General features: G+C 38.6%; 1 protein-coding gene across 1 annotated transcript in view; it reads left to right on the top strand.

Moving 5' to 3' along the window:
- The first annotated feature begins 382 nt into the window (after nt 1-382).
- ZMYM4 (zinc finger, MYM-type 4) overlaps nt 383-13515 on the top strand; it is a 28772-nt gene continuing 15639 nt past the window's right edge. The window contains exons 1-13 of the mRNA XM_010290504.1: nt 383-420; nt 831-1364; nt 2944-3011; nt 3600-3770; nt 6557-6635; nt 7078-7330; nt 9043-9217; nt 9334-9546; nt 10889-11039; nt 11703-11818; nt 11949-12221; nt 12723-12873; nt 13144-13316. Coding sequence (XP_010288806.1) covers nt 854-1364; nt 2944-3011; nt 3600-3770; nt 6557-6635; nt 7078-7330; nt 9043-9217; nt 9334-9546; nt 10889-11039; nt 11703-11818; nt 11949-12221; nt 12723-12873; nt 13144-13316 — 2334 coding nt within the window. The 5' untranslated portion in view covers nt 383-420; nt 831-853. The remainder of the gene's footprint in view (nt 421-830; nt 1365-2943; nt 3012-3599; nt 3771-6556; nt 6636-7077; nt 7331-9042; nt 9218-9333; nt 9547-10888; nt 11040-11702; nt 11819-11948; nt 12222-12722; nt 12874-13143; nt 13317-13515) is intronic.

The raw sequence follows: 13515 nt of genomic DNA, 5'->3' as shown, positions 1-13515 counted from the left end.
AGAGTAAATGAAGGCTCGTAGAGCGTCAAAGAGGGCAGAATTTATGATCTTGACCTGGTTCAAGTATTTCATGTAGAAGTGAAAATTTTGACATTCCCTTCCCTCACCTCTCTCTTCCACCTTCTCTGAGCAGCAACACTAATTCTAAATTTTCATTGTGTGCTTTTTCTATGTACTTCCGAACTTGTTAGGGTAAATGTGGCTTCTCAGTAATGTTCATAGAATATGTATTCGTATTCGTAGAACTTTGCCTGGGGCAAGAAAGGAAGGAGGAGGAATTGTGATCCTTCTTGTTGGTTTTGTTTTTGATCGGATGCTTTTTAGCAAAGTACATGGCAGCTGACCAAGATAATGATACAGTGCTTTCCTTTTTACAGTTTGAAGATAAATCTGATGCGGTATTTGATATTACAGAAAAATGTAAGTATTTTTATTTATTTCTATAAGGCCATAGTTTCACAAAACATTTCTTAGAAGTATCATTGCTGCTGAAAGAGACTATCTTGCCCTTCTCCCAGCCCTTGCTACTTATTCCCTCCCTGCATTGCCTTCTCCACAAGTGTTACAAATGAGATGAGTTGAAGTTAATGTTTTTTCTTTCTTCGGTTAGTTTTACTCAGTTCAGCTTCTGCTTCACTGTGTGGTGAGTGGGACAGAACTGTTTCTTATGTCAGCAGTGTTTTATCAGCAATGTTGGCCCAAGAAGGCTTAGAGTATTCAAGGAATTGCAGCATCAGACAGATTAACAAAGGACACTTACACTCGTCCTTTGCTACACATAAAGTTGGTGAATTTTCTGACTGCTTATGGGTGTTTTTGTTTCTCCGTAGGTGGTGAAATTCTGGATGCAGAAATGTCTGAGGACACTGACCACAACTTAACACCTGCCCTCGACAGCATATCTTACGGAATACAGAATCGAACAGGATCTGAAAACTCACTGCTGGAGGATGATGACGATGATGATTATTTTCTGAACTCTGGGGATCTTGCAGGCATACCTGTTGTTGGGAGTGACAACGAAGATGATCAAAATTTCACTCCAAAAGACAGTCTTTCTTCAGCAATTCATGATGAAGACCATCTGGAAGAGGGCAAGAGAGTTACAGAACATGAATTGGACAGTGAAAAAGAAATCCAGATTCAGAATGCAATCCAAAAGGATCTCACTTCACCATTTGAGCAGGGCCCTGTATTTAAATCAATTCGAAAAGATTTTAGCATAACAAGAGATAATGGTAAAGAGACTTTTTCAGCAAAGGACAAGAATAGAGAAGGACATTTTCAAGAGCGTGAAAAACGATTGGAAAAAATCCCTAAAGATATGGATTCTAGATTGAAAAGCAGTTTTCTTGACAAAGCAGGTAACTTGACATCGTAGACCTGGCTACCCAGCAAAGAGGAAGAAAAAACTAGACAGAAATTAGCAATAGGGATAGTTATTAAAAACATCATCTTGTTGAAGAAAATCTGCATAGTTGTATGTAGGGAAGCATTTTATAAAGAACCCTGAAATACAATGAACTCTGTATTAGGACCAGGATTTGCAAAAGGGCCTGGCAACATTAGCAGGGAGTCTCATCCTTCACAGATTGTGTCAAAGCCTCAACATATCCTTTGTTGTGGTTTACTAAACCAAGCTGGGTGACAATTCAAGTTTCCTTCTGTTTTTTCTCACTGTTTTTTATAGACCTTGTAACTCCTTAAAAGAAACAATGATGAAGTTTAGGTTAAGTTGATGGCCAGGAAAGATTTTTTTGAGCAAAGTACCAATTCTTCATTCATGTATATGTATTTAAAGCAGTATGCATTTGATAGCATCACAGAAAGGCTTGCTAGAAATCTATTAGTGTCTGCAGGAAGTAAGCCAGAGAGTAATTTGAGATCTGCTTTTCCTGGGAGACTGCTCTCCTTCTTCCTCAGATGCTTGTGTCTTGGACTTTGTCCAGCCAACATGGAGAGAATGCCTGTAATCCATTTCTCATTTGAGGGAGCCTGACAGTCACCAGTAGTCTTGCTGCCCACACAGTTGTTTTTGACTTCCAAAGCTCTGAAAGTTACAGCAGAACAGTGAATGAAGGAGTTAAGAATAACCAGGCTGGAACTTGCGATTTAATTTTATTCAGAAGACTGTATGGAGAGAAGGTTGGCCAGCAAGGGAGAGCCTCCTGGCTACTTGTTCAGATTCACAGCTTACAATTCTGGTATTTAAACTTTGTATGTTTAGTAACAGCATCTTAAAGTCAGTGCTGCCAGGTTGCACAAATGATAGAGAAACAATACAGATGTTTTTAAAATAAAGAAGAGTTAAAGATGTCTCTTTACTTTCACCTTCAGGTAGAAATCAAGTGAAGAATATTTCTGTGCAAAAGACATATTTCAGAAAAGTTTAAATACCTACAGTTATAAGATTGTGGCTGAAAGCTGTGCAGCCTCAGGTAGAGTAGTCAGTAACTGGAACAGCAATAGTAGATGCTGATAGGCAACATCCAGTATCCAGGCAAATCCAGTATTTTTAAAAGATACATGCTAAAAAAGCATAAGCCACTATTTTCTGAGAAGAGGAGAAAAGGCAAAAGACCAGAACAGCAAAGAAAAGGATGAAAGTTTTTGCTCTGAAAAATATTTTCTGATTTAAATGTTGAAACATGGGAGTTCAGAACCCACTGGGGTGTAGAAAATTCTGAATGAACATTTCACCTCAGAGTTTTACAACCACTTTGCTGGAATGGGAAAATAATGACCCAATAGAATAATTTAAAAAAAGTCAATTCTCTTTAAGGATTACCATCTTATTTGCAGGGAGGAGAAAGGGAATGGTTTAATACTTCTGAGGTGCTGTCAGAGTATGGGGTTGGGGATCACTATGAGACTCTAGATAGTTTTAAAGGAAATGCATTGGAATCTGTATTCATTTATATTTAATGTATATGTTTTCCTCAGTTCATAATCAAGTAGAAGAAACATTACGGACGCAGTTAGCGCCACAAACTCCAGAAACTAACTTCAGGGTAAGCTATAGATCTTTCAAACACTTTTGCAAGTGCAGCAATATGCTGGAATAATTCAAAATACGTATTTTGTATTTGAGTGTAAATTTGAGTGTCAAGAAAACTGATCTTCTGACTCTTAGACATCTTTGCTACGTAGTGCATATAATTTTGTAAAATTTCGCTGACCCTCTCTTTGGATTGAGGATTCTTTTGATAGCCACTTCCATGTTCAGCATGGTCTGACTGACTGGTGAGCCGAATCTAGACCTGGATGCATCCATCTGACCTGCTGCCTTTTTTCCAGATGAGACAGGGAACAGCTGTATCAACAGGAGACACTGCCCAAACAACCAAATGCCCCTACTGACAACCACCTTAGAGAGCCGGGTGGCTTCTGCTTTGTCCAGAGGAGTGAAAAGGATTGGGGGTGGGATGACAGAGGGTGCTGCAGGGAGGCAGAGGCAGCAGCTGCTGCCCATCGTTCCTCCCACCTTCCAGTGGCAGGACCCATATCTCTTGGTCTGCAACAGAAAATCCCCTTGGCAGCAGCCCAACTCCTAATGGCAGATGCAGGAGGGTGAATTCTTTTTCATATTATTGTTTCAGGAGTCTAGCTACCTATTTTCTAGTAAGGAATCTATTGGACAAGAGCTGGGGAATTCCTTTGCACCAAATATTAGAATTAAGGAGGAGCCTTTGGATGACGAATATGATAAAGCTATGGCCCCACAGCAGGGACTATTAGACAAAATTAAAGATGAACCTGATAATTCCGAGGTAAGTTTCCCATTGCATTTCTCATTTTGGTCTGACAGCTGACCGCATAAGCTGGACGTAAATTCAGCAATTTATTTGGTTTGTTGACCGAAATTTAACTTGAAGAACATAGTTTAGTAGAAGGATTTTTCCCTCATATACTACCGTGAAACCCAAACCCCCAACTTTTTGATGTCATGTTACCATGTCACTGAAAATGTTTTGCTTTTTAGTTAGGGACAAACCAAAGTGCTGTAAAACTTTCATAATCTGTGGCAATATAGACACTTCAGCTCAGTCTCACTAGAAAATAAAATGCATTCATGTTTTACTGAATATTTTGTGAGTTGTCACAGGTAGAGCTGTGTAGCTGAAACGGTGCTATTCCCGCTACTTCCCTCACAAAGATTATCTTTGAGAGCACAGTGGTTCATTGTTTGTTCGTGTTTTAGATTAACACTTAGAGGTCTTTCCTTAGCAGAGTATTTAAATACATACACATCAGTGAAGTCAGTTTAAGCATGTGTTTAAGTCACTTTCTCGTTTGAGACTGACATTTTTAATGACGATATAGGTAAAAGTTCAATAATTGCAAAATGGAGGAAGTCTGACCTATGGGTTGAGTGGTGCTGGGGCAAGGATTGCTGAGCTCTGACCAGTCTGCCACTGGTTTGCTGTGTGACACCAGGGAAATGATCTGTGTTGCAATTCCTGTCTCCTCACTGCTAATACTTGGGTGATGTGCCAAGCTTTACATGCAGTTAAAGGTGTGCAAATCTTCCCGAGTTGATTCATCCCCCTTGCATCGACACTAGAGTGCTGGGGTTCTTGTGCAGGCATTAGTTTTTCTAGCATCATTCTGTGTACTTCTGCTATGCCTCCTCTTCAGTATGGGCCTGTCTCACCAGCATTTTTACTTCTTTTCCCATAATAGTCTTGGCTTAATAAAATAAAGAGTAAACTAAGTATTTGAAACCGTTCGGATTTCACTGCCCTGCTGATTTGTTCAGTGTCTGTGAGATTGTTTTTGTTTTTCCTTAAGCGTATGCAATGTCAAACCATGTGTAGATTAGTTAAATCTGTCTATTCTTTTGTCCTCCTAAAATGGCATCTGCTGTGTGGATTTGTGTGGAATGCAATGCAAGATGTCTGTGATTATCAAAGATCTTATTAATAAGTAAAAGTGAAGACTTGAAGAATTTAAATATCAAATATCGTATTCTTCAAAATATTAATTCCTGGAGTAAAATCCTGTAATTATCAACTCTGCCTGATACTGGAAAAGTATGAGAACTGATGAAGGTTCATTTTGTTTTGCTTTAGATTGGAATTAATTGGGGGGGGGGGGGGGGGTGTTTTTATCATGCATCCTGAGAGAGAAGAGCATTTCTTGCTCTAACCAATAGTTGGAGCTGAAGGTTCTTTGCTTTTGACACTGTTAAACTGCTGTGAAACTATACTTGATTGTGCACAGTTGATGTCAGGATTTGTCTCCATTTCTCTTACTGGTATTGACTAAGGGTAAAACTTCAGTCAAAATGCTTAAAAAAATGTATTTCTGCAATTAACTAGTTTTTAAATTGTAATATTAAAAAAACCATGGTGCTCTAAAAGCTGTCATCGCAGCATGCCCATACACAGCTTAAAAGCTTCTCTTACTTGAGATCTGAATGTTTCCATCTGATAGTTCACGTGATGAACAAATACCATTGCCTGTTCTCCTGGGAAACCTGTTGGGAAATAGTTTGGTTGCCCTAGTATAGAAACTTGTAATTTTCCCACAGGAGTAATAGAAGTGTTAAGTTTTGGCATCTATTACGAGGCTGTTGGTGTGTGATTGTAGGAGATGGCTTAAGCTGAGGGAGCAGTTCACTGCCCCTGAGAAGTGAGAGCATAGTTTTGCTTCATGATTTTGAATTGGCTTGCCTTGCAGCCAGGCAGCAACTGTGAATTTAGCTCAGTCATAACATGACATCATGCCCTCACTGCTCTCAAATGGCTGTAAGTAGGTTAAATCTTGCCATCTCTGTAGTTCCAAGAGATTATGCTTTTCAGCCTATTAAGATTTACATGTCGAGCATTACAAGCTGCTTTATGGTTCAGACTTCTAGGGAGAGCACGGGCCGGAAGCATGGTGCCAAAGTATGAATAGCTGCTGTGGAGTAAGCTAGTAAGTTATAGTATGTCAGCTATTCCACAAGCCACTGTCTGTAGGGATTTTCTCGTCCTGTAGAAAGTGTGAGGTTATTCCCCTCCCCCTGAAGCCAGTCTGAGCAGGGACTGTGAAGGTCTGGCTCCAGTGGTGCCAGCTTTGATCTGCTGTGAAGCTGCACCTTAGGCTACTCCGAGGTACTTAACTCGTGGTTAAATACAGAATGCTTCTCACCGTCTAGGTCCCAGTCTCTCATTATTGTCATCTGTGAATGTGAAGATAAAGCTTGTTTCACCGAACAGGGGCAAGGACTGCAAAGCACTTCTGGGTGGAAAGTTTGTGTGAGTGGAAAGTAGAGATTTAAACTTTGGCTGAATTCTGAGGTGTCTTGGAGTACATCTGGAAAGGGGAACGCAGCAGGCGGCCGCGCGTTTCCATTTCTACATGACACCCTCAGTTGTAGTTTGCTGTGAAGCTCTGAGCAGGTTCTGTATGTGGTGCTCATACAGCAACATCTGTAAACCTGGCTTTTGGAGCAGGCTTAGGAGACTCACTCTTCCTTAAGATTCAATACAGCATTATGAAAGAATGGAAATCATGTAACCTGTTATTACATGTGTGTATTTGTTCTCCTTTTCCTTTCCCTTTGTTTTAGGAGTACGGCCAACAGCCAAAATCTCAGGAAGGGGAGCTGAAAATCAGTGCTGTATTTTCAGTCAGTGGCAGTCCTCTTGGTAAGGAATAGGCAAGACTAACTTTATTAAAATCTGTAAAATATGTCACCTTTGCAAATATTCTTGCAGGTTATTCTGCATTTTGTTTGCTATGTCAGATCCCAGTAGGAAAAAAGACCTAGCTTGTTTTAGAGACAATGAACTTCAGAGATTATAAAATAATTGTATTTTTGAGGCATAGGGAAACTGAATGTGAAAGGGATATTAAAAGTGCATTCTCAGTCTTAAGAGAGTAGTTGAAACTATCTACTATGCAGAAAACCAGCACAGGGCATGTATTTATGGAGAGTTCATCTGCTATTTAATTCTCCCTTAGACCCTGACAACCCAAATGAAGTCATAAGCTTTGTGCTTGCCCCTGCACACAAGTGAATTATGTGTAATACATATATAACAGTTACTCTATGTTTTCTCTGTGGTTTTTTTGTGTGTTTTTTTTTAGCTCCACAGCTGTCATCAGGTTTCCAGCCTGCTGTGGCATCCTCTGGCATGAGTAAAATGCTTCCTTCAGTTCCAACCACAGCTGTTCGGGTTTCCTGTTCTGGCTGTAAAAAAATCCTGCAGAAGGGGCAAACTGCATACCAGAGGAAAGGCTCTACCCAGCTCTTCTGCTCCACACTGTGCCTCACTGGATATACTGTTCCAGCTTCTCGCCCACCAGCTTCTACCAAGAAAACCTGCTCAAGCTGCTCAAAGTAGGACAGTGTTTTAATTTGTTCTAGCAATAATTGATATTCAAGCAGACAATGAAAGGCTTCAATTCTCTTTTTACACAACATGCTTTTCCTGTAATGCCCGCTTCTGTTACGCTTCCCTTCAAAAAATCGTGGCCGATACTGTTACTTGTTAATTTGTCTGGCTGTTTTCAGTTCCTTTTCGTTAATTGGATTTTGGATACACATAGATCTAAAAGCCTGTGCTGTGAACTGTGCATCTTGTCTTTTTTTGTTTTAAATGAGCCAAATATGAAAAAATGTATTTCAAGAAGTACTACATTTTCCTGCTATTTTAAGACGTCTCAAAACTGCTAACAAGAGTACATTTTCAAAAAATGACAGACTTTCAATGTCATTGAATTATTTCAGGTTATTTCCTTAGGTTCTAAAAGAAAATTGGCTTTCCAGTCTGGCTCCATTCTGCGAGCTTTGAGTTCTACAGGTCTTAACTCTTCAAAATATGTCACTGCTGCTTTCATAACATGTAGAGTGATTACATTTATTTATAATTGAGCTTTTTAGGTAGTTGGGGTTTCAGCACCCAAATTAGTTACTTTCTACCTAGGCCTAGAGTGGGAATGCGAGGTTTGCTTTTGAGAGCCTACTTGGAAAGAATTCTTTAGAAAAGAATATTCGGCTCTAAAAAGCGTTTTAATTATTAAAATTTTGTGTTCATTTGTATTACTATGTCCAAATTAGCAAAAGGAGACCTTTGTGGCTGGCTCTTCAAGATGTCGTATTACTATACAATTAACTTGAGGCAAATAAATAACTTTGCAGATTGATTGTGCTATGGTCTGTTTATAGAGGAGAATTATTCATACATGTTATTTTTAGTTACTGAAGTTACTTTGCAGAAGGAATGCTGCTTTGTTCATCATTTCTTCAACAACAAATTTATTACTTTCAGTTTTACAAGGTCAACTGAACTTAAACTTGAGACTTCAATTAATTATCCTTTTCACTTGCTGTCTCACTGTCAAAAGGCCTTGTAATAAAGTTTAGCAGTCTTCGCTGTAATTTGTATTTATTCCGTTGAAAAATGGTTTACCTCTGACGAGACAAGTGAGAAGGAGGCGTCCTTCCAACCAAGGAAATTATATAAATTTTCCTAGTTTTTTGACGGAAACATTTCTGTAAATGACTGTTTCAAGAGAGCAGAAATAAGGAGAAATCCAGCATCAAATAAACAGAGCTATAGGTGGCAGTGGAAAGTTACAATACAAGTCAGACCGTTTTGAACTAGGCAGTGATCAGAAATTGTGACCTTTTGTTTTTCCCTTTTTTCCCCTCCCCTGTTACGATTGGTATTTTCATTGTTACAGAGAATTATGCCACATATCCTGCTTTCTAAATTTTTAAGTAAAGACTGTGCAAAACAGCTACCTTTTCCCAGTTCCTTTTGAAAAGATTTAATGATACAACCTGATGTATTTATAGGCCACTCCTAAGTCCAGGTACAAAATGTTTGACAAAACATCTACTTGAGAATTTGTACTTCGTAACTATTTTCCTAATAGGAAAAGAAAAATGAAGTCAGGTACTCAGAGCAGCAAAAAGAAAAGCTTTAAATTAAATAAATCCACCTTCTTCTAGAGAATATTTAGTCTGCAGAAAAAGAAAGGACAGCAAGTTGACATGAAACCAACATTAATTCTTCATCTCTTTGTTTATTTTTCTTTATTCCATAGAGACATTCTAAATCCAAAGGATGTAATCACTGCCCAGTTTGACAATACAAACTCCAGTAAGGATTTCTGCAGCCAGTCTTGTCTTTCTACATATGAACTGAAAAGGAAACCTGTTGTTACTATTCATACTAACAGCATTTCAACAAAGTGCAGCATGTGCCAGAAGAATGCAGTGGTAATTGCAGACTTCTTTTTCATTTTAATTTCTTTTAGATCAGGACAACTTGCTATCTCAGAGATGAACATACATATTATTTCTATTCTTGTTATATATTCTTTATTTTCTTCCAGATTAGACATGAAGTGAATTACCAGAACGTTGTACACAAGCTCTGCAGTGATGCCTGCTTCTCCAAGTTCCGCTCGGCTAACAACTTGACCATGAACTGCTGTGAAAATTGTGGAGGATACTGCTACAGTGGCTCTGGCCAATGTCACATGCTTCAAATAGAGGGACAGTCAAAAAAGTTCTGCAGTTCAACATGTGTGACAGCATACAAGCAGGTATATTTTGACAGAATATTAAAAATATGTCTTTGATTAGATTTTGGGTGTTTTAAGAAACACCTGACTTATTAGTTGATTATTTCAGTTGCTGTCTTGGTCTAAGATGACTCCTTTTGCCATTTGCTGCTTAATCTTTGCCCAAACATGTTGCTTTGTTTCCCTTACCACTGAACCAGCTACCAGAGTATGCCAGTGTGAGAGAAGACACGGTGGGACCACTCAGCAGCAGTTCACTGTGACTTTTTTCAGCCTTTGAGATGCTCTCCCTGTTTGAGTATTCTCTGTGAAATTGTAGCATTTGAATTAAGTGGAGAGGAAAAGTAATAATTAGTTGGTAATTTTTATTTTAATTTTAACATTTTTAATAGTTTAATTTTGATTATAATGGAGCCTCTTAAAAAGCTGAGCAGTGGAGAGAACCTTAATTTATTATAATAGCTCAATTATTTTTGACTGACTTGTTTTAATGCAATTACTTTACGAAAAATTGCCCTCTGATAAGATAGTGTAACTTCATTTTGTGACTTGACTCTGCTGCCCCATTATTCAGGCCACTTAGGCCAGGAAAAACCTAATGAATTAAAAAAAAAAAAAATTCTGGTAAAAGTATTTCATCCAGAAAATTACTTACAACATTACTTGTCCTCTGAAACAAATCGGGAAATTAAATTAAATTAAATAATCTGGAAAGGAGAGGAATTTCATTCTGCTTTTGCATCTGACATCAAAACCTCATATATGTTAGTCTTCCTGAATATATAGTATGTTCAAAGCTTGTAAGTCTTATCTATTTTTTACTGATTTTTAAAAAGCATTCAACTCAATTGTCAGATACATTCTGGTAGTTTCTGGGGTTTTGTGGGTGAGGGAGGAACCTCCTTTTCTGCATTTCTTGTTTTCTTAGCTGCTAAATGGGAGTATTTATTACATACATAGCTGATGTATTAAAAATCATAAGCAAAATGGTGCTTCTCAGCAAAAATGTTGAAGTTGTCTGATGCAAGGTGCTTGATACGTGCTATTACAACATGTAGTGTTGTTCATGCTTGGAGGCCTTCGCCCTGACAGCCTGGGTCCTGTTTAAACTGTCCTGCAAAGGTAGAGCTTATCCTCAGTGAGAGATAGCCCAAGTCTCAGGTGGTCAAAGTGTGAATATAGCAACCGTACGGGGGAACTCAGATAAGCCTATCTGCATCATAAGTAATACAGCTGTAAAATAAGTGCTGTTTCAAGTGCACTGGCAGTCACTTTTATACACATTTTATATGTTAGCGATTAATTTCCAGGTTAAGAAAAATACTAAGTTTCAGATGAATGACCGATTTCCATGTTTCCACAGAAGTCAGCTAAAATTACACCTTGCACTCTGTGTAAATCTTTGAGATCTTCAGCTGAGATGGTCGAGAGCACAAATAACTTGGGAAAAACTGAACTGTTTTGCTCTGTTAACTGCTTGTCAGCATACAGAGTAAAAATGGTTACTTCTGCAGGTAAGTTTATCCTTTTTACTTCTTTAGAGGCATAGTTTCACATAGCTCATATCCAAACTTAATTTGTCTTGGAAGTTAAGGCTGATACTCTTTTTTGGGAGGGTGGGAAGTGGCTTTTTTTTTTTTTTTTAAAGGGAGGTGCTGAGATGGAAACTTCCTACCACAGGTAAACTTAACAGTGACGGTACAACCATTTCAGATGTGTTTTTAGAGACCTTAAACATTGTAATAAACCTTGATTTGTTTTCTGCTCTTGCAAGTGCAGCTGGTGGGTTTGCCAGCTAGACAAATCCATTTCTGTGGACATATGCCATACCACTGCTGTGACTATTCTGCCCCTTGTTCTCCAGGGTGATTAGCTTAGTTACCTCTGCATAATGTTGCATTGAGCTAGGCAAACATATTCTCAGCTATTTTTCTTATAAAATAGAAAAATGCTTACTGACATCCTAGGGATACTGTGAGATTAATTAAAGGATCTGGCAAGTAACAGGCACCGCAGCTGCAGTGTCTGCTTCTGAATCTGTAGAAACTTCATCTTGGGCTTCTTTGTGTACCTTGGCTTGTCATTCACATTCTCGGTTTTGTATGCACAGTGCAAAACTATCTGCAGTACAACTTGATGTTGCATAAATTACTTTTTCTTCTCTGTTTCACCCTCAGGTGTTCAAGTCCAGTGCAACAGCTGTAAAACTTCAGCAAACCCTCAATACCACTTGGCTATGTCAGATGGGAGCATACGCAATTTTTGCAGCTACAGTTGTGTAGTGGCTTTTCAGGTGAGACATCTAGGTTTTCTTCTTAGCTGAATTAATAGAATAATAAATCCATGGTGTAAATATCTGCGATGACGGGTAAAATATATAATATTGTAAAATAAAGTCTATTCCTCAATTTGCTTTCCTGCAGAATTTGTTCAACAAGCCTGCAGGAATGAACTCGGCAGTGGTACCTCTGTCGCAAGGTCAAGTCATTGTGAGCATTCCCTCAGGGGCAAGGGTATCGGCAGGTGGCACCACCTCCACTGTGTCCCCCAGCTCCATGAGCAGTTCAGCTGCAGCTGGTCTACAGAGGCTGGCTGCCCAGTCCCAGCAAGTCACCTTTGCCCGCCCTGTTGTAAAACTCAGGTGTCAGCACTGTAACAGATTGTTTGCAACCAAACCAGAACTGCTTGACTACAAGGTAATAAAGATTAGGGCTTTTCAAGCTCGTATTTCTCGATGGAAACACAAGAAATTCTAGCTTATATGCAATGGTCTGTCAGTACTGCTCTGTTGCTTACTATGACCTGCTATGGAGGGGTCTGGAACTGATTTTGGTGTCATTTAACCATTATCAAAATTAATACTGGTACTAGCTCTTTGATCTTGAAAACAGAAAAGAAAAAAAAAAACAAACCTCAAAAAAAATCAAACCATATGATTGCCTGGCTAGGTAAGCACATTCCTGATTCTTGGTCCCAGAGATGATCCTTTTAATTCCAGGACAAAGCACATTGGTGAGGGCTTTCTGCAGAAAATTGTGCTGTCTTTGTTATAAAGCTAAATGGGGAGACTTATTCACTAGTGCTGTCTGTTGATGATTTCCAAGGGCATAAATATGCTTCTGAGTTTTTATTAACAATTAAAATGTATTATCTGGCATGTGAAATATTGAAACCAAAACATTCTGGCTGTGTTGCAGGGTAAAATGTTCCAGTTTTGTGGGAAGACCTGCTGTGATGAATATAAGAAGAGGAGCAGTGTAATGGCCATGTGTGAATACTGCAAAATTGAGAAAATTATCAAGGAGACAGTGCGATTCTCAGGCATAGATAAGACATTCTGTAGTGAAGGTAAGAAAAGGCAAGGCTGTGTCTCAAACAAGTCAGAAGTGTTTTGCCTTAAAATTATTGGTGATACTAAGATAAACCTAATCGTTTCAGGTTAGAAAACCATTTTTTAGGTTTAGGAACTCAGAACTTTGTTCACACTTTACATTTTAATGGTATGTTTCAACAAAATATTACAGAGATAATGAAATATAAGAACTTAGAAATGCTGAGCAAATACAATTTTGATATTAAAGGATGCTTTTGTTTTCTTGCTATTTTCTCTTCTTTTAGGTTGTAAACTGCTCTATAAACATGACTTGGCTAAGCGCTGGGGAAACCACTGTAAAATGTGCAGTTACTGTTTACAGGCTTCCCCCAAACTGGTCCAGAATCACTTTGGAGGGAAAATGGAGGAATTTTGCTCGGAGGAGTGCATGTCTAAGTTCACAGTTTTGTTTTACCAGGTAAACCATATTCTCGCATAACATCCTCTAGAATATAAACATGTTACCAAAGGAACCCCTGTGCATTAGGAGCTCTGTGAATTACCTGCAGTTTACTTCTGTGTCTGTGGGATATATTACATATATGTGAAAGATCAGTAAATCCTTCTTAACTTTTGAGTACCAGTTTTCTGTATAGAGAAAACCTAATATGGGTTGT

This window comes from Phaethon lepturus, unplaced genomic scaffold (genome assembly GCF_000687285.1).
Source record: "Phaethon lepturus isolate BGI_N335 unplaced genomic scaffold, ASM68728v1 scaffold27667, whole genome shotgun sequence".
NCBI lineage: Eukaryota > Metazoa > Chordata > Aves > Phaethontiformes > Phaethontidae > Phaethon > Phaethon lepturus.
Note: the sequence above shows the minus strand (reverse complement) of the source record. Positions and strands in the feature narration are given on the sequence as shown.